General features: G+C 39.1%; 1 protein-coding gene across 16 annotated transcripts in view; it reads left to right on the forward strand.

The window, feature by feature from the left end:
* Positions 1–21,828, forward strand: part of CLASP1 (cytoplasmic linker associated protein 1) — a 174,077-nt gene that overhangs the window by 120,895 nt on the left and 31,354 nt on the right. For all 16 annotated transcript variants that reach the window (XM_051787003.1, XM_051786989.1, XM_051786990.1 and 13 more), the window contains 6 exons: positions 882–1,126; positions 4,679–4,742; positions 6,324–6,487; positions 7,409–7,487; positions 8,465–8,608; positions 20,723–20,866. In XM_051787003.1, coding sequence (XP_051642963.1) covers positions 882–1,126; positions 4,679–4,742; positions 6,324–6,487; positions 7,409–7,487; positions 8,465–8,608; positions 20,723–20,866 — 840 coding nt within the window. The remainder of the gene's footprint in view (positions 1–881; positions 1,127–4,678; positions 4,743–6,323; positions 6,488–7,408; positions 7,488–8,464; positions 8,609–20,722; positions 20,867–21,828) is intronic.

Below are 21,828 nucleotides of genomic sequence, written 5' to 3' on the forward strand. Positions count from 1 at the left end.
CAACTCTCCCCACCCTGTTGCTAATGCCCATGATACTGCACTTGAGTTAATTTCTATGCTTCAATCCTTCAGTCCTAGTGGAAGCAAAACTCTGCTGGCTTCACAAGTCTAAGAACTGCAGGACTGGACACTGGAAGGAGTTCTGTAGCAAACACTTCAGAATATAGATGATCTGTTTTTGATATATTGTCCTATCAACCCTATTCTGTTAAGGTTCATTTGACAGTTTATTTTGCTGCCATAATTATTCTAATACTCCTTCTGGAAGTGTCATGGTTGTCAAAAATGTACGTAAGGGAATTAGGTCCTCTAACGCTGTGCTATGGAAATGAGTGGGATTTGAGTACTCAATTCCCTTACCAGCCTCTGGAACCTAGCCCAAACTAACAGAGGAATTGCCATCTCCTGTATCCAGTGCATTTCTAGAGTCACTTCATTATCAATATCAAAGTGACTGTGCATGCCAGCACAGATTTTTTCAGCTCTTTCTTCCTTATCTTCTTTTTTTTTTTTTTTTTTTTAAGTAGAGGTTATGTCATCATAGCATCTGTAACAATGGAACTGACCATTATTGCCAATAAAACAACATTTAATTTCATTACCAGTAACTAATTCGACTGGGCATAAATATCTTGCTTTCCTGCGGGGGAAGGCAGGCCCTACTCCCTTTAGTCACTCGAATAGTCTCATTGAAATCAGTGGGATCTATCTTACTCTACTGTGAGAGGTAAGCAGGCAGTGCATGGTGACGTCTTTAAAACACGTATGTCACTATAACAGTAGCATTAATCTTCCTTTTAGTGACTACAAATAGAATGTTTTTCTTTTGGCATTAATGTAACTATATATAACCTGGTAAGTCTGAGTTTCCCCTTTTCCAGAAAAAGCCAGTGAGAAGAAGATATGAACCCTATGGGATGTACTCTGATGACGATGCCAACAGCGACGCATCAAGCGCTTGCTCGGAGCGCTCCTATGGCTCCAGGAATGGGGGCATTCCACACTACCTGCGACAGACGGAAGATGTGGCTGAGGTCCTGAACCACTGTGCCAGCTCCAACTGGTCTGAAAGGAAGGAAGGGCTCATAGGTCTTCAGAATTTACTGAAAAGCCAGCGGACACTGAGGTGACCTTCATGGTTTTGTGGTGTCAGTAGTTCATGAGTAGGCATGGCTATAGTGAGAAGTCAGTAATATGTATCTGCTGTATGGAGACAGGTAGTATCTTTTATGACTGTGAAGGCTTTGTCTTCACAATGTGGGATTCTGTTAACCTTTGGAAAAATTTCTGCTATGTCATCAGTATAACCCTAATTTGTGTTAAATTGTGGCAGTAATGTAGGAAGGGCTCAGGTAAGCATGCTGTCTTCTCTTCGCCTTCCTCTGTCTCATGAAGACCTCCAGTGGTAGGTGCTTGGAGCAGCACAGTGAGGTTTCCCACAATGATGGTATTGTAAACATACTCAAAGGGTGGTACCATTTTTACCTTATTCTGTTTGAACCTTCAATATTTTTTTCCACAGCAATTTCGTTGGCAAAGCAAACATTGCACTTACCCTAAAATGAGTCAGGGTGTGTGTGTGTTTCAGAGCTGAGATCAGACAGTGCTGACGTTGGATATACTTTGACTCTTTCTGGAGGCTGTAATTATAGATCTTGTTTATAACTCTTGAAAAAACTTCTATCAGAAACTTGTGTCCTGTAAATTTAAGTGTATAATGTAGAGTGAAGATTCTTAGGGCAAGGAAGTAGGTGTACCAACTCTGAAACTTTGCTTATGGTAGGAGAGACAGACCTTTTTTCATTGTTACAAACCACAAAAAACCCTTCAAACAGCTTTGACAAGTCACACTTGAGAAGAAGTCTTCTGATTATCCAGTAGTTATGTGGAAACTCCCTGTAGACCACAGGTCATGTTAACTAGACAACTGATTCTCAGGCCATAGCCTTTTCGTCCTTAGTTTATGGTGAAAGTATTTGAAACAAGCTGTTTATCTCTTGGCTCCTTTGAAGATAACATTCACAAATAGCTGTGACAATTTTATTTTCCTGTTATGAGTAGTATGTTAAATTACGACCAAGTTTCTAAGTGGTTGTTGCAGGATTTATAGCCTACTTATTTGGATTTGTGCAAGTGTTTCCATTTTAAAAGGGCTTCACACTGGCTGAAAATATTTGATTGTTCATATTAACAGTCTGAATGAAATGTACTGAGAGCAGACCTTGAAAAGTTGTTTTCTTGCCATCATAAAAATATTCTAGCACTTCACAATATGATACAGTCCTTAAATGGGAAGTGCTACAGGTTTTTAGAATGAGTGGTTAGTCACTAGATCAGAGATGCTTTTTGATGTGGTCTGTTTCTGAGTCTCTTAATACTACCCACACGTGTGCTGTCTTTTTTCTTTCTCTTTAATAAACTGTTTGGAAAAACTGTGGCACCTCATATACTTGTATGAGAAAGTTGGGTGAGACTTTGATTTTGCCATGAAAGTGTGTGAGGATTATAACCAAGGTTTGTGAGGATTATAACCAAGGTTTGGAGTGCTGTTGGGGGTAGTTGCAAAGAAGTGCTGACAAGTTTTGGTGATGGGCTATTTATTCAGATCAGTAGCTTTTACAAGAAATGCCGGTGGAATTAAAGTATTGATTTCGACTCTGCTGGTTGCCGTGTTTGAACTGTGCTGCTGTCACTAGTCCCTCAAGCTAGCAAGTCGTCTTAGCTTTGATCCTGAATAATTTTTAAACCTGTCCCAGAAACTACAGCTCTGTACAGTTATTTTTTAATTTGATGCTGGGTTTAGTTCTCTATATTTCATTTTGGTTTTCTTTTGATCTGCTTTCTTCTTGGTTCAGAGTTGATCTGGTGCCTGTTCTAATGATTAGATTTTATCATCCCATTTGTTCCCACGGCATCTTGCAGAACATCATCAAGGTCATTAGTCCAAGGGGCAAGTCTGTCTTCTAATTAAACCTTATATCTTCTGTTGTGGTATAGCAAGTTAATAAAAGGCAGTGATGTGGCTAGGTTTTCTTTAGTATTCTGAACTGAAAGATTAACTGGGATTTGCATATCCAGAGATGTGCATGCAAAGTGGAACGGCACTTACCTACTCTCTTTGTTTCATACAGCTTCATGTGGCCTACTTTTCTAAGGGCTCCCCATAAAGTCTTCTAAACAAAACAAGGCCAGTGAGTCCCTGAAGGAAATATTCTTCCACTGTCTGTTGCAGTTTAGTGCTTGCATTGTTACCTTGGGTCCGTGAGCTTTTAGAAACAGACACACTTATACTTGATGACTTTATATAACCTTTGTCCAGAAGGAAAATTCATTAGAGTAATAAATAGGGGTTCATTCAGAGAGCTGCAATCTACATGAAGTCAGGAGAGTGTTGTAGTCATTTTGAGACTGTGCAGCCTGACAGCTTACTGTGATGTTGTTACAGAGACTTTTTCCTCTCTCTCAGACTCTTAAAACCATTGGGTTTGTGCCCTTTTAAAATTCGATCAGTCTTTCATTCATAGATTTATTTGAAAAAACTGTCCTGTGTTACTTATGAATAATCTAACATAAAACAGGTGTAGACTACTAGCATCTTCTGGCCTGTTCAAGGCTTGTTTTTAGAAAGAGAGAAGTTGGTGGACTGTAAAATTAACAATGTCAGTCTGGAAAGATATTACCTGTAGCCAAAACCTTCAGTAACTCTTCTCTGAGCAATCAGCATGCGTTTCACTAGTTGCTCCGGTTTCATAGTAATTGTGAAAAATACCTAATTGCATCCATAGTATGCAGGAAATGTAACTTAACTACCTTACTCTGTTTTTGTTTGCACCATAAACAACCAAAGATTCTGTACTCTTTGCCAGTTTGCCTTGAAGGAAAGCTAAGATTTTATTTTCGATACATTGCAAGTAAGAGCTTTGGCACCAAAGAATTCTGTGTGTGGTGACTCAAATTCAGTATTTCATGCAGCATTTTTTCCCCTTTCATAAAAAGAGCACTACTGAGCACCTACTAATGTCTTACTAACAGGAACTTAGACTGTGCCTTGATTTAATTATCTTCTGATAATTTGTTGATCTGTCTTCCATTTCTATGTATTTGTCTCCTAAATGTGCTTACTGTCAGACTATGGAGTCTGTTTTGATGTGTTGATAATGTATGATTCTAGACTGATATTAGTGAAGCAACTGAGAATTTAGACCAAAATATTTGATTAGTATATAGCCAAACAACGTGAAAGTTCTCAGTTTACTTGGAAATTTGAAACCCCTGACACAAAGGAGACTTGAGAAACCTATTCTTAAGCTGAAAAAGACGCACGATTCAGTGATTCAGTGACCTTGACTCAGGCAGAAACTAAGTGCCCCCGAAATGTGCACATTTCAAGTTATCTTCTGAAATCCAGAATACAGAAGAAAATAAAAGCATCAGAAAATCCAAATGTCTGACTTAAAATTTTTTAAAAATAAATATTTATTAGATTTCTTAATGTAAAACTGGTGATGCCAGCAATTAAACTGGAGTGGCAGTTGAGGCTTTGCCTAGACACACAGAGTTTTCAGAAGCATTATTGAAGTAACATTTAAATCTTTCAGCTGTTAATATTTACTAGCTTTTTTTTTCCCCTGCAACTAAGGCTTTAACATTAATATCATGTTTCATTTATGTATTTTAGCCGAGTCGAGTTAAAAAGGCTGTGTGAAATATTTACTCGCATGTTTGCTGACCCTCACAGCAAGGTAAGATCACAAAGACTTGGCTCGCGCTCTTACGTTACTATGTGTGCACATTTGACACTGTTCCAAGATGAGTGTTTTGTATTTTTACCCCTGCCATCTGCTGGGGGAAACTGGCATTTATAAATCTCCTTGATTTTCATCTTTTTACAAGGAAGGGATGTGTCTCAGTCTCTCTTATGTTGCTAGGAACCGGTCACTCCGTCCTTCCTAAGGAGCAGCCTAATGCCTTTCAGAGGTCACCTCCTGGAGTGAGAAGTTCAGTTTTATCTGCACTTCTCTAGGGAGTCTCCTGGTGGTCCATGAAGGGTCATGAGCATCACAGTCACTGGGGTTAGTGTGTTGGGTACACTTGAGAGCAGTTTGGGGTCTCCCCAAGGTACTATTCTGAATCTCACAATTAAAGTCTTTCATGTAGCACTTTGCCTTCTTTATAACACTGCCCTTTGAAGTTAAAGGGTGTGGCATGAATTTACAGACATTTCTTGAAAAAAAGTGGGCTAGAGGATGAGGTGGTTGGGTCCATAGGGATGTTCAGACCCAGTGGTCTTCTGTTGACAGGTAAGTAGGAGCAGAGAGAAGAGAAAAGGGAGTTTCATACCCCTTCCTTAGGAGATTTGCTGTTTAGGGCAGCCAGTAATGTCTGGGTAAAAACATCTGCTGTTGGGTTAAATACAGTTTGAGAAAGAATAAGTTTATACAAATATTTGTACTTCAAGACCACTTGGTAAACCAGTTTTAATAAACGATGGTCACGTGGAAATGACCTGGGCAGGCAGTGTTGCCTGTCACAGGTCTTGCTCAAAATGTGCATTTTTGGCCTTAATTATAGTGTGGACCAGCTGTCCCACAGGTCTTGCCCAGTGTGTAGTTCCTACCTGTAAGGTCTTAAAGTTTTGGTTCTCAGGGGTTTGGTATGTGTTGTGCAAAGAGTGAAGGTGTAACTATTTGTTTGCAAAATATTTCCGATTTCTGAGTAAGGTGAGAGCTTATTGCCCTCTGGACTCAAGTATGTCTTTGTGGCAGCAGTGATCTGTTATCTGCACTGCTTTTATAGAATTATTGCTACAAACAAATTAGTTGTGGTGTTAAACACATGTAAACTTTGTTCATATAAATGTATATAAACATACGTTAGTTTCATGACTGAGGAGACTGGATCTGATCCAAGGTATATAATGTTTTAAGTAACTCCGCTGAGAAAAGATTGTGTTTTAAGAAAATGTAAACTTTCAATGAACGTGTCTTTTATCTGTTGACAAACTGCATCTGAACCTTGATCACTATGTGTGCTAACGAGTGGTTTGTTTTGTTGCATGGCCTGCTTTGCCGTGGAATTCACAACAGAGAGTAAGTGTTTTCTACCCCCTTCCTTCATTCGTTTCATGTGGTATTTTAATACAACATATTTTAGATGTCTTGTTTGATTTTTTTTTTTTCAGAGCAGTGTAGTTACTAAAATCATTCATTCATGAAAGTGTTAATAACAAAGTAATTCTGAGACTCAGATTGTAAACCCCTTCCCTTTGATTATTTTTATTTAAAGCACTGTATTTCTTTTTGTGACACTTGTTTTGTTTATAGGTCTTCAGCATGTTTCTGGAAACCCTGGTTGATTTCATCATCATTCATAAAGATGACTTGCAGGACTGGCTTTTTGTTCTCCTGACCCAGTTGCTAAAGAAAATGGGAGCAGATTTGTTGGGGTCCGTGCAGGCGAAAGTTCAAAAAGCTCTGGATGTTACCAGGTAGAGTACTCAGATGACAAATGTTATGGAGGTTTTTTTCAGGATTACAAGAAGGCAGGAACATTTTAGAAATCCAACAGTGCTGTATAATTTTGAGGGCTCAGTCTTTATGAATACCAGAATAGAGGAGAACAAAGTTACATCACAGTATTTCAAGCATTGAATTGAAAAGGCCTGTCTCTCTTTTAGATAAATAACTTTAAAGCATAAATTTTAAAATATGTAACTGAATAATTTTGGAGTTTTGGGGTGTGTGTGTGCTTAGATATCAATTTTTTTGACTGACAGGTACAAAAATTTACAGTATTCATAATATGAAAGGGACTTTACCACAAAGTTTGGAGCATCTTTAATGTTGTTCAAACAGCAAATAACAGTCATGTCAGGATCAGACCTTGAATGCTACTGTGATGTTCACACAGTTCTGTGCTCTATGTCCTTTTTGAGGATGTCCAGCACAGGACAGTGTTACAATAAGGTTCAGCTCATTCTGGAAAATAGGATAATTTAAAAAAAAAAAGTAGTAATAATCTAGGAGAAAATAGGATAGAGTAGGAAAAAAGAGGAGAGAAATCAAAGCCAGGTGTGAACTCCGAGGACAAGATAAACTAGACTGCTTCTTGAGATAAGGGAACAAAGCAGAGTCTGAAATGAAGAAGGAATGGTGTGCCAAAAGCTGGAGAAGTGTACAGAGAGTAGGTAGAATAACAATGTATAAAGATACTGATTTAGAACTTTTCTCCAGTATTCTGTCAATAATCAGCTGATCCTTAGATTTGGAGTTTCTCTGGTTGATGGTCAAGTTAAGAAGAAGAAAAGAGTAAATGTTGAAATCTAGTGTGTAAACTTTAATGTATTGAGTTAATTTTGTCCTAAGCATTTATTTTGCATTACATTTTTGCCTTTGTTTTCTTTGGACAGGGATTCTTTTCCGTTTGATCAGCAGTTTAACATTTTGATGAGGTTTATTGTAGATCAGACCCAAACACCAAATCTGAAGGTCAGTATCAAAAGCTGTTTCACTAAAGCATCAACATGCTTGTCTTACCTTGCCATGTCAGGCATACCATAAGGCATAGAACTCCTGAGAAGGTAATTAATTGTAAGTACATCCATGATATAGGAATTATATTGGCAACTTTGATTAAGTCTCTCATTCTCCATATTAATAAATGTGAATATCTTTAAAATAGGGCCCTATAACTCATCACAAGTCACTAAGAGTTGGGCTTTAAGCACCTGGGAACATTTTAAAATTTAGACATGGAATTCCTCTTCATCCTGATCTTGGTGGGAAGAAAACCTGTCTATGCAGGACAGAAGGGACCAGACTCTGAACATCTGGGAAGCTGGGATCCCAGACACACCTTAACAAGTACTTACTGCACCAATCAGGTGTAGCAGGTATAAGGTTTGGAGAAAAAAACCCTCAGAGCTTTCTATCATTGAATCACCTCTGAGGGATACTGTTGTGCAGACCGTTTTTTCAGGAGGTTGCTGTTTCAGAAATAGGAACACCGTAAATTCTGGAAGTCGTATACATTTATCTTCCAGAGACAGGAATATATTAGATGCCAAATGATTCAGGTGTTCTTTCTTCAATCACCCAAATGTTGGATCTTTTCAGACTCCAGCATCAGGCATTTTTGGTTTGAGACCAAAAGCTATGGTTTGGCATCTGGACCAATAACTGCTGGTGGAAACAGCGTGGTGGAGTTCTGATCTGCTTTTGCAAATGTACCATTTCAAGCCAGTTCTGATATTCCATTCCAGACTCTTACTGGAGTGGAATTTATCCGTGATAGAAAGTTGCTCTTGGTTTTTGGAATGTTGTAGATATGTCACAGGACTACTTCCCCCTCTTCCCTTGCCATGTGTGACATGAGTCTTATCAATCTGTAGTGGTATCTATTTACTATGGGATAAATCCATCTTTGCCAACCCCTGAGTTTAACAAATCCCCTTTTCATTTCTCAGGTGAAAGTTGCTATCCTGAAGTATATTGAGTCCTTGGCAAGACAGATGGATCCAACAGACTTTGGAAACTCCAGTGAGACAAGGCTTGCTGTATCTAGAATTATAACTTGGACAACAGAACCAAAGAGCTCAGATGTGAGAAAGGTAAGCCAAAATGATGCAGTAATTTTTGGTCTTTAAAAAGGAAAAAAAACCTAAACAAACCTGTCATTAAGGTAATGCAAAAATCAATGATTAAACTCTAACTGAAAAAAACCCTGATTCTACATACCTCTGCATACTGTCCAAATGTAATTGTCAACTCATTATAGACACAGTTTTGAAGCATGCCTTCATATATTTTTTTTTTCCTAGTAGGTACCTAATCTCTGTGTGATTTTAACTACTATTACCACGCAAAAAGAGATGATAGTTTGAAAATGTGCTTTTTCTTAAGCAGTCTGGAAATATCTCTAGGGTTTTTTTTGTTTAGTGAAGGTGCTGTGCTTTGTAGACTGAAATGTAGCACAGCCTCAGTGTTATAATATTGTTAAAAGAAAGTAAACAAATCAGTAAGCTGCCAGAGGCTCTCAACTCTTCTCTTTTAAGAGCTGTGTGTTTATCTCTACCTGGAAAAAACTGACACAATTAGGTCAGGCTTCGGTAATAGTTACCTTGTTCTTTATCTTGCTCAGATGCAAGTGTCAGGCAAGCTAAAATGGGGAAAATAGGGATGCTCATCTCTCCCAGGAGAAAAGCGAGATTTGGTTTTGTGTACCTGGCATCTGTTACACAATTTAAAATTACCTTCTATTCCCAGTAGGAGTGGAAGACTTTGAGATGTACTTGAATTAAAAAAAAAAAAACAAAAAAAACAAACCACCAAACTTTAATAATTCCAGAAGGTAAAAATTGTATGACAATTTGACACTATATGCACATAAAATGCCAACTTAATATTAGAATAACATATGATTTTATAACTTTGGAAATAATTAAATTATTTTTATTTGATTCCAGTGAAAAGATCACTGGGTATCAAATGTGCTGCCACTGCAGCATTATGGGATAGCTGAAACAGGGCTTCAGAGAAGCTGTTAGGGTGTGTGCTGTTTGCTTGCTCTCATAGAGCTGACTGTTCTAGAGAAAAATATCTTGTCCTCTATTCTGAAGACTTTGTGCAGGGGTTATTCACAGCAGTGTAACTGAAATTTGCTTCTGTTAGGCAGTCTGCCTCAGGAAAAAAAAAGAGGACTTTAAATCCTGGACTTAGATCTGGAATATGCATTTGCATGTCCAAAGCCAGAAAGAATTGAGCAGTGAAAGCAGCTGCTTCTCTGTTAGAGTTCAGGTAAACCTTAAGCAGTTTCCTCTGCTGGTGATCTGTGAGGGAGAGCTGGAATTACTTTAAGTAAAAGTAGACATCGAAAAGCAAAATCTCTGCATATTGCTCAGCAATGTCAGGAGAAATATTCCACCGTTAGGGGTCATCATTGCTGCATGCAAAGTGGAGCGAGGAGTATCTGCTGCAGCTGAAAGAGTTGGCTGTTCCCTCTGGGATGTGGGGAGCGGTTGTTCACAGCGTGGTGTTCGTCATTCTGTCTGAATGACTTGCAGAGCTCTGGCAAAACTTCCAGCAAACTCCACCTGAGCAGTGCTTGGGCAGGAGCCTTGGGGTTGACAAGAGATTACTGAATCTAAATTCTTTTTATTAGACCTTCATGTGACTTGGATTTGCCTTTGATGCCTGTAGCTTTCAAATAAATTATTACACAGTTAAGCTAACTTAGGCTGCTAAAAACGAAGTCTCAGGTGATCTTTATTTCATCATACCGTTGCTGTATTATACTTTTATTGAGAACAGAGTACAAACCACAGGCTTTAGAAGAAACAGTGCAGCAAGGGATTTATAAGCAATCATTGGCCATTATGTCTGTCAGGACTGTAGTTAACAGACTAATAAATTCATTATGCTGTAATGAACTGGATTATCAGGGGCCAACCCTGGCAGGTGAAATGTTATGAAGAATACAATTAAAACATTGCCCTTTTTTTTTTTTTGGAACTATAACTTGGGAAAAAAAAGAAGTACCTTTTTTTTGAAATGAATAAAGATGATTCATTTAAGCATCAGAAGATTCTGCCCTTGTGGAGGGTGTTGTGGTAGCCTTCAAGATCTGAGGTTTTCTAAATGTAGAGCAGACCATGAATTGTAAACACTGTGATGACTTAAAAATGGAGAGGGTATTTGAGGTTATTGGGAAGAGGGAGAAGAACCAGTTTCATCTTGAGATGATTGAAGGATTGAAGTACCACAAGAGGCCTGTAAAAAGTGTAAAATAAGGTAGTTTTTGAATAGGATCCAGACTTGAGACTACCAGTGCAATCAGCTTAGCTCCTGCAACCTGACAGGAGTGCACATTATTTTTGGTACTGAGGACTCCTGGCTAGTGTGTTGTCCAGTCCACCTGTACGACTGTGACTGACTTGGTGGGACAGTGCTCAGCTACTTGTGGAGGCAGGGGCTCTTTCCCCCAAGAAATATGGTTCCACATGTCCTTCTTACGCAAGTTTGAGTTACTGAATGCTATCTTAAAGCAAGTAGCATTTGTGTGTGTGACAACCATGCTGTTATGTCTGGATTTTACCTTTGAACAGAGGCAGGTAAAACAAGTTTCACTCATACTGGTGATCTCTGTCAGTGGGCAAAGTATGTGGCTACTGTGTGCACATGGCAATTAGTTGTGCAGATCTGATGCTATGGTGGCAATCAAGGTGTCTGTTCAAGAAATGGATTATATTTTCAGTCAATACTGAGATTATCCTTTTATTAGAGATCATCTGTCTATTACTGTGGTAATAATCTGTCTATGTGTGGTGGTCATGGAGGTACCCAGTCTCCTAGCACTGAGGCACTGGAGGAAACACAGAGCCAAAAATGTCATTTTAGTAAAAAAATTTTTTCAAACCGAATGATACAGCTTTACTAATAACTTTGTGCATTTTTGGGACAACTACTTGAACACACTTAATGAACACACTTAACCAGTCTGACACTTGGCTTGAACTACAGATCATGTTTTGTAGCTAGGAAAATCAGGAAAAGTCAAAGGAAATGCTGTTGTGCACAAACCAGTTTATGTTCCCATATGGAATGACATCTGTAGTTAAACATAAGCTCTGTTAACACAAGAAAAACATGATGTACTTTGAGGAACATCCAGTTGATACCAAAGAGTGTCATTGACAAAATGCCATGATTCCCTCTCAGGGCAGAAACCATTTAAGCTGCTGATAGTAGCCGTGAACTGTGTACAGTTAAAATAATTGTCAAGCTTTAGCTTTAAAATAAGGTGATCCACAGTGTGTTATGGGTAAATATTTGACTTGTTTTAAAGATTGTTAGTACTTGTGGGCGTTTACCTTGCATTCAAGTTATGATTTGCTTCCTGCAAGCAGTGCTGGAAAAAAGTTGGAGACGTTTGTCCCCCATGCTGAACAAAAGCCATAGGGTAGGAGCAGGTCCTGCAGCACTGCATGGTGACTTGGATGGGAAGTGGCTCCAGTGCAAGGAGAGCACCTGTTGGTAATTCCCACACATACAGCCAGCTTGCTGCTTTTTCCCCAAGCAGAATTGATCAGTGGGCAGGGCACAGATCAGGATTTCAGATAACTGAGCTCTGATTTTGATTGTGGTAGCATCTAACCTTGTGTGATGCACTTGACTTTCTTCTGCCTTGGTTTATTCCTCTTTGTAGCAGGGTGTTATTTCTGCATTTTTCTGGAAATTGCTGAAGATTTGGTGAAATAATTTTACAAAAGCCAGTTAATTACCACACAGAAAAGTAACACAATGGCACTGCCAACAGTGTGATGACTGATCTGAGGACATAAAATCAGTAACTTCACCATGTTATCACACTGACAAGAAAGTTATTGTGCAATCGTTACGTAGGTAAAGTGCTTATTGAATTTAGATGACAGGCATGGGTTCTGTGTGAGAAAATACTTTGACCCTGGAAAAGAGCTATCAGTTTGAGAATGGAATTTAGAATAAGGCTTCTGATTTGGCTCTGGCCAAAGCCTGCAGAAGCCTCCTGTCCAAGGCTCGGCTGAATGGAAACTTTCATTAAACATGAGCGCCCAGACTTTGAGGGTGTGGAATCAATTGTGAGGGCATACAGGATCTTAGTGTTTAGGAGGAGCTTATACAGACTGAAGGAGAATGAGGGCTTCTGAAGTGAAGGGCCATTGACAATGCCTACCATCTTGTTAATCAGCCAGGCTTTGGTCTTAATGATAAATACCAAGATCTGTAGATCTGTATTGCCTGATTGGTATTTGGACTACTAATCTCAGGGCAGAAGAAATTTTTACCTTTGTGCCAGGTATCCTGACTGACTTCTTTGTTGATGAAACATTTCTACAGTGGTTTTATTTTACAAGCCTGAAGGCATTTTTATATGTTATGGGCAGCCTTGTGTCACATGGACATCACGTTCTGCCTTCTACTTATGTAACTGGGAAAACTTTTTCTTTCAACTGTCCCACTTGTCACTGCAAGCTGCCCTTGAACAGAGACAGTTGGATGGGACTTGGTAAGAAGCTGGAACCATTGCAAAGATTCAAAAGCCCAGGAGAGTGCTTGTGTTACTGTGATTTGCATGAAGATTATGTCCCTCTCAGACTACCTCGGGGAAGGGCCCTCCTTGGACTGGCACCACTGGTGAAGTCTAGGGGTATCCAAAGAAAATGAGTTTGGGATCAGGTTTTTTCCCAAAAACTGATTGAGAAACTGTTTCTGAATTACACCAGAACATGAGGAAGTTTTCAGAGAGAAAGCTTCAGGTCACAAATTCTTCATAAGCTGAAGCAGGCAATGGAGATGTATTTACTACTTTAGCTATTAATCCTCAAGGTCATTTTCTGAGAAATATTGGTGTTGTCAGTTTGATAAGGAAATCCTATCTATCAATAAAGCTGAGAGCAACTTTGGATAAAATATTGCTGTGATATCCGTAGCAGGACCAGTGATAGACAGGATAGCAAATGCCTCTAAGAAAATGAAATCAGGCTCCTTTGCAACATGATGCCGTGAGACCTCTAAAATGTTTTGAAGTTTTAATTTTCCATCTAGCATCAGGCTGATTTCAGCAACTCTGGGACAGAAGCTTCACTGTAAAAGTACTCCCAAAGCCTCTTAGGGAGCTGAAATGGTATTGTTTATCTTTACTGGTGTTGAGCAATAAACGCTGTTGGTCATGGCCTGTTACAGTAGCAGTGGCAAAGAGGATGTTTGCAGAAATGTTTTTGAATGGCAAATTGTTTTAGTATTCCCCAGCCACAGACCCTTGTCTTTCTGGGTCAGAGGTTTCTCTGGCACTCTTGCAATATTCCTGCACCAGATTTGTGCATCTCATGGTGAGCCAAGTTACCAGAGAGCAGACATTAGGATTTCATTTCAGGCTTATGGAGTCTTAAATAGGACTATGTCCATACTGCTGAGGTCAGCCTTTTAGCCAAAGGATATTCCTAAAGAAATCAAACTCAGTCTAAATGCCCAGAGGAACTCCTTTTAGGCATTTAAACATAGTCAGTGCTAGGAAGAAGAGTGTAATACATCAAAAATGGCACCTGGTGGACTTTAGTGTTTACTTGACTTAATGCTATTAGAACAAAAAGGATCTCTATGTCCTAGTTGTGTTTCCAAAATAGTATCCCTCCTTTTCTGTTTGTTTTGAATTTGATGCTACAGAGCTATGAGAGCCCAAATGTTTTTAGTGTACGCAGTATAAGGAAAATGGCTTTTACCCAGTGTTAGTGATCAGAAAATCATCACATGCTTGTTGGAAACATAGTGCTGGGGTAAATTTCTTTGAAATTGTTCTCGTCAGTTTATACAGCCTTCTAGTATCATTTGAGTTGAAAGCAGTTTGCAATATAAGCACATATTCTGTTTGCTAGAAGAGCTAGTGCAAACACACACACCCCTACATAAATATAGGCGATGTATCTATTTTGAAAATCAAGTCTAGAGGTGATGTTTACATGATGCATTGTAGAGCTGTTTGGACTGTGACAGGTAAGTCTTCCACGCTTCCTCTATCATTTCAAAAATCCGTGCAGATTAAAGTGCATGTTTTCATTATAAACCATTTGATTTCGGTAACTTTTCTTCTTTCTTTGCTTATATGTGGGAACTTTCACTTCACAGTTCAGACTTCTATCATGCCAGGTTAATAATAAAAGTTTCTTGGTTGTTAATGAAATGTAACCTTTGTTTCTAATCCTGAAACCTGTTTCTGCAACAGATGTCATTTTGTAACGAATAAAGTTACTCAGGGTAGCCTTCAGCAACTTGATTTCTACGGTGACATCTGGTTTTTAGGAAACAATGAACGTTTTTGCCATGGTTTTTCCTGTGCCCAGGTCACAAAAGAACAACACACAGAAGGAGTTGTAATCCATTATGGAACAGTAACCCAAATATGTGATGATTCGATGCTGCCTCGTTTTTGCTGTCATTTTTCTGAGATGCCTTTTACACTTGTAATGCAACCATCTCTGGCTGGTAAAAGCCTTTCGTGATATATAAAGTGTGTGCTGTGTAAAACACAATGGCAATATCGATTTAATCTGTACATGAGTTCTGTATTTAAATCTGTTAAACAAATTCTTTTCAGCATGTGGATGTGAACAGCATATTCTCATACAAGTCTCTTGGGAAAACTGTGTTTAAAAACTTGTACTCATGCTGACATGCTTGGATTATGTATAAACTGCTGAAGCCATTGTGCTTCATATTTTCATATCAGTAATATGGATGTCCATAGCCAGCTGATTCTAGACCTGAAAAAGGAACAAGCAGGAGGTTTGGTTTGGTAGATAGTTTGTTAGCTTAGTGCCAGCTAACACTTAATTGTCTGCTGGAAAGTACATTGAAATAACACTTGCTTAGTGTTATTAACTGCAAACTCTCAGTCGATGTGAATAACTCGCTTAACATCAGCTGCACTCATTGGAGAATTGAAGCCCATGTGTGCTAATACGAGCTGCCTAATGTGTAAGAGCTGCCTCTGATCTCAGTGGATCTATATTTGATCTGCAGTTTAGTGTAATTCAGAGTGACATGAGAGAGCTTCTCTGTTCCAGTGTGCCTTAAGTTATTAAAAACCACATTTGCCTTAGCCTGGATGGTGAAGTGTGTGATGCATACAGAATATGATTGTGTTCATCAAAAGTGATGCTAATGAGGATCTTCCCCAGGCAGATCACGTGATAAAAGGCATTTGTAGGCAGTGTTGGTCCATCAGACTGATGCCCAGACTGGAGACAGGAGTTTATAGCTTTTTGACTGTTTCTTTCTCTGAACTTAGAGATGTCTGCGAGGGTAGGTGCTGGGAGATGCACCTATTCCCCTACTCCTGGCTGGCCAGATAAAAGTACCATCTCAGTTCAGCACTGCCTGGCTCTGCACCTCCGTGGAGGTTTTCAGGTGGTTATAGAGGCCACCAGGAGGTTGCCAAAGCAAAGCCTTATAGGAGAACTAAGGGGTGATCTGTAAGCCTGAGAATTGTGACTGAATTTAATTTTGAGCCAGTGCTGCCCTCTGCTGAAAGGAATGCTTTTCTGATGATATAAAATAATGCTTTTTGTTACTTGAAATTAAGCAAGAAACTGACTAAAACTCTTCTGCAAAAAGATAACATGTACTGTTTAGATGATTGAGTTGAAATCTATATTTTCTTGAAATAATATCAACTTTCCTGTTTGTCAAACCCAGACAATGCATAGTTGGGTGGGTGAGGATTTGCCAGCTAGGACAACTACAGCCTCCTCAGGGCCTGGTGAAGGAAACTTGGAAGAGAAATGTAAACAGGTAGACTGAAAACCTTGTGCACTAATCACACTAATTGTGTTTGGAGTCTCAACTCAACTGTCTAGCTGTGTAAAGAGACCTGGACTGGAAGCCTGAAAAAAGTGTGTCTGTCTGAAGTAATTTTTGGCTTTGGTGTGCTTCCCTGTTAACTCTTTTGTTGTGGTCCCTCATAAAGGGTCAGGGTATGAAGTCCTCTCCTTTTATGGAGCTGCCAGTGTTGGGAGCCCATTGGCAACAGATGTTTAAGTAACCTGGAAATTGTCTTCATATAGCTGAAGCAACTGCTTATTCTGCTTGGTTCACTGGACCAGCAGCAGCAATCATAAGGCACTTGTATTAACCTTAGGTCACTGACCACATTTCTTACCTAAAATCAGTGGATTTTTCCAGTTAACCTGGAACTTTTTGCTTAATAAACCCAAACCATTTCAAAAAGACTTTATTATAATTCAACCAAGTTGCAAGGGTTACATATTTTGACAAATCTGGCTATCATCCACTGTCTAGGTGAAACTAAAAAAAAAATGTTGTTAAAACATTTGTGTCCCTTTAACAGCCGACACTGTTGGACAGCATGAATTGCACTGGCCTAAGTGTGAAACTCTGGGAGCTGCTACCGGCTTGTGGAACTCTATCCCTCACTGCATTGTGATAAGGAAAATAATGAAGTTACATAAGCAGTCCTTTGCAAATGATTCAAGAGCCTGACACAGAGCCAGACCCCCTCTCTAGCATAGTCAGGCTCTGAAGTCACTGGAGTTTCTCCAGCTCAAGCCAGCAGAGAACGGCTTCATTAAGATTAGATAATCTATAGGGTCTACGTTATATGTCACTGAAAGGAGATGGATTAATGTTCCCTACTAATGGTACAGGGACACAAAGGCAAGGGAAAATTCAGATATTACTCTTTCTTCAGACTACGTATCATCAAGCATGAATGTTGCATGGAGAATGTTTGTATAGTGTACAGAAATAAGTTTTTTATTGCTTGTTAAATATATCTACTCTGTCAGTATTCTAATAAAAAAAGATTTTCAGAAGATAACCAGTGATTCAGAGATTATGAAAATATCTCACAAGCTGAAAATCCAGAGATTTAAAACTGTTAGAAACATTATCTGTAAAATATGTCCTTTGACTAGATAAATGTATGCTAGATAAGTGAAACTTAAAGGATTATCAAGTGTGCCAGATCTGACTATTAAAACAGATGCAGAAATGCTGCTCCTGATGCTCTTCATTACTGAAATAAAATTAACTGTATTAGAATTGGGAAGTATTGCAGGAGTGAAACTTGAAACATGTTATAAATGTGATTTCAAGCTAGGATGTACCTTCCAGCTTTTGAGGCCAGTAGTAACAGTGTTGATCTTATGGTAGCAGGGACCAAGACCTTTTTCCGTTAAATATTAAGTAGGAATTTATGCCTGCACTTTCAAATAATGGCTTTTGCCTGAAATAAACCTGGAAGTGCAGTTGGATAGGTGAGGACTATTTAGAAAGAACATAGACAGGGTTTACCCATGTAACTCCAGTGATGCCTTTCAGACCTTTACTGGAGCACCACTCCCAGGACGTAGAAGTACTTGGCTTTATGTCAAAAAGCATAGACTATAAGTCTGCTCTCTTTGAGGCCACAGAAGATTGTGAGTATTGGGAGCTACTGTTCAGCACTTCATTTAAAGCCCAGTGACTATTTGCAGGCGACAGCAAAGCTGCTGAAGCACACTGCGTACACAGAATACTGGCAGACACTCCTAAAGACAAGCTGTATTTTGTGCCAAGAGGGAGGGTGGACACAGTTCTGTTTTTATTAAAGCCAAAACACAAAAGTGGAACAAAATTGAAGTGACTGGTGGGACCTGAAACTTTTCTCAGCTACTCCTGTAGGATAATGTCTGTGCTATTATTGTTTGTGTGTTAGGGTTAAATTGTCCCAGTTAGGTGACTGTGCTTCAAAGTGAAGCCACAGAATCATAAACTCCCTGGTGGAGCTTTGGTGAAGGTTGTGCTCAGATCTGTGAGATGCATCTTGAACATCTCTGGCACACAAGAAAGGTACCTCCAGAATGTCCCATCATAGCGTGACTGTGCTCTTGCACCTGTTTGCTCTGTTTACTTAGGAAGTCTCCAAGGATGGACTTCATTTCTAACCCATCAGTGGGAGATATGTGGGACAAAGGTATCTGAAATCCTTTCCCACCTTGGGCAGCCCCTGACTTATCAGTTGATCTCTCTAGATATTCTAGTCTGAGGAATCTCTCAATCTGGGAACCTTGTTGATCACTTTGTGTGGATTTTGGTTGGGGTGGGGGAGGTGTTCGTGGTTTTTATTTATTTCTTTATATTATTTACTTTATTTTTTGTCTCAGTGTATGTGAGATCTGCTTGTTCTGACACAGAGGATCTGCATGCCCACTCCTAACCAAGGATACACGCATGCCATTCACAAGCAGGAATGTACTTTGGCATGACTTGTCACTTTGCATTCAGTTCAACATGCTGTTTGTTGTTCTGAGATCTTTTGTTTGCAGTAATATTTTTATTACAGAAAATACTATGCTGGTGAAAACTTAAAAGTTCTTGGATCAAAATGGACAAAAATACACATCCTTGTTGGATACCAGGCAGGCTTCCTGGCAGAGTTGCCCAAAACTTCGGGTCAGAGGAGGATATGGATATGGAGGATATGGAGTTAAGAAAGTCATGGGGAAAATTATCTCCCCACTTCTTTCATCCTTAGATTTTTAGTATGGAGTGAATAATATCATATTGTGTTTCTGTTGAAGTCGGTGAGAGTTTTGTCAGGAGGCATCATGATCCATCTGGAATGAAATCTGAAGTCTTTGCTGCAGTCCTTGGAAGCCCGTTGAGTGTTCTGTGCCTCGATTTCTTTGTTGGCCATATGAAAAGGATGATACTTACCAAACCTCATGGATGGAAAATGTTTTTATATACAAAGCTGTGTTAGTTGCTGCTGATAGCAGAAGGAGCAGTATAGCCTGAATTGCAGTTTGCACACTGAAACAGTGAGATACTTTGATTCCCCTCCACTATGACAGGGTTCTTGTGTACCCAAGTTCATTATCTGTTAAAGATTCTGCTCCACAGAGAACTGCAGATACACTTAATTATTGCAACTGTACAAACACATTACTTATTAAAAACTCCTTTAAATTGATGAGAACAATGAATGCACATTTATCCCCACAACAGGGAATTACATTTATACCCTCTTCAAAGTTCTTTTTCATTTTTAGGAGGTTTTAGAAAGTTCCTGAAAGGGCCAAACACAGGTGTTGGCTCTTCCTAAGCCTGTGTGTATGCTGTTCCAAAATAAGAGTGTTTGTAGTTTTTGCTGCTTACTTTGTGAGCCCAAGCCACTATCAGAGGTCCTTCATCATTGCTTCATTATTATTGTTCTTTTAATCAATGCTTGTATTTTTGTATACTTTCTAAGTAAAGGCATGGAGGGGAAAAAACCAGAATTGGTGCAATTCACCCAGGTTGGATGCTGCTGGGGAAGTCTAGTTAGGAACATGTGATGTTAATTACTCTTGCAGAAATGCACACTGTGATTTATTCCGCTTCCGTTCCCATTTGATTCCATTGTCTTAGTTCAGGATATGCAGAGCTGTATGTTTGCTAATGGATTAGTGGAGATCCTGTTCTGGCAGTGGTTCTGTGAGGCAGATAAAGCAAACCCTGTCCAGTAAAATTAATGGTAAAATTCTCAATTGTTTCAGTGGTACCCTGGTTTCGCTTATTAAATTTAGGAAATCTGGTGAGGTTTAGCCTGTCCGTGGTCAAGAGAATGGTGGTTCTTGCCATCCTAGTAGATCTTCCACTTCAGATGGAGTCTTCTGTTGCTGAAACAGCCTCAATGGTGAGACTTGCAAGGAGAGGTGGATGGTCTGATGAAACAAACTTGTCAGATCCTTAGGAAGAGGAGATTTTGGTTGGAAAGAGAAGTAGTCCCATTCACACTTAAAATAAAAAGCATGGAAATGACAAATTGCAGTCCTAGATCCTTCATACTTATCTGAGTTTCTGGTTTTATTTGTTTTCAGTATTTTTTTGCAGTAACTTGTTCAATTGAAATATGTACTGGACAGGTAAGAGTTTCTCATTAGCTGTGAATAGCTGTACACTTAATATCTAAGAAATTAATGAAATAAATGCAAAAATATATTGTAAACTCTAAGAACTAAAAAATTGACTGTAGCTGTTAGTACTTCCTTATGATACATCACAGAGAACATTTCAAAAATTTGTCTGCTATGGAAGTCTTGTTCTTGAATGAAACACACATCCTGTTTCTGTGAGGTTCATTACTAACAGAATGCATGTTCTTTTCAAAGAAAAAAAACTGATGGTCTCTTCTTTCTTCTTCCTTTCAGGCAGCACAAATAGTCCTGATTTCTCTCTTTGAATTGAACACTCCTGAGTTTACCATGTTACTTGGTGCCTTGCCAAAAACATTCCAGGATGGTGCTACCAAGCTCCTGCACAACCACCTCAAGAACTCCAGTAACACCAGTGTGGTGAGAAGCCCTTGTCCTTGCAAACAGCAGAACCCCAAAGGGAGCAGCTCATTGATAAACTGTTACAGATGTTCAGTAGTTTGAATTATCTGTAACTGTTGTCTTGAAGCAATATGGCAACAGAGGCTTTTATTTGATGGTACTTTTATAGGGGCCATTAAAATAAGAAACTCAGTTATTTTAAAGTTTAATGTAGTCATAACCAGAAGAGATTAAAAAATGACTGAGAAGTGCATAAAAATTGGTAGGGTTTGTCCTTTCAAGTTGGTGGTGCTTTTGAAAATCCTACCAGTAATGACTTTTGACTAAAACAGATCATGACACCACAGATTTTCTGAGCTTTTGACTGTTATTGAAATCAGTTTAATAACAGATGTATTGTCTGTGAAGAAACTTGCAGGACCTTCAGTGTGACCTACAAGGTCATCTCAGTCTATGCCTAGTATCTTATGTTTTGCTTTACTATTTAGCTCTTACATATTTTTATTTCCCTGAAGGAATATGTTAGTAGAGAATTTAAGTAAGAAATTTCTTCCCCCCCCCCCCGCCCCGAGCACTCCCTCCCTATCTTTGCACTTCGACAGGGACAAGTAGAGCTCTGTGTAAGCTAGAACTGCAGCGTTAGGCTTCCAGGCAGATGGTCTGGATTCTCTAGTACTTTTTGTGTGAAGAGTGTCAGAATTGAGAGCAATTTCTACTCATTTTGCTGTGGTATAAATGGTTGTGCAGGCCAGTGGAAAAATGATAAGTTAGACTGCTTACTTATGCTCGTAACAAGCATAATCAGAATGCTTTAGACAATGTGGAAAATAGCTGCGTAATTAAAATGTTAAATTGCCAGGATAATGGTCTGCATATTTTGGAGCCTGGCAAATCGTTTCTGAGAAGCTGGATAGCCTGCTGAATTGACAAACCATTTCTCTGGCAATATTTTCAGGCTGTACATGTTGTGTAGTTAAAAT

This window comes from Manacus candei, unplaced genomic scaffold (genome assembly GCF_025592945.1).
Source record: "Manacus candei isolate 608988 ecotype Guabito, Panama unplaced genomic scaffold, ASM2559294v1 h1tg000023l, whole genome shotgun sequence".
Taxonomy (NCBI): Eukaryota; Metazoa; Chordata; class Aves; order Passeriformes; family Pipridae; genus Manacus; species Manacus candei.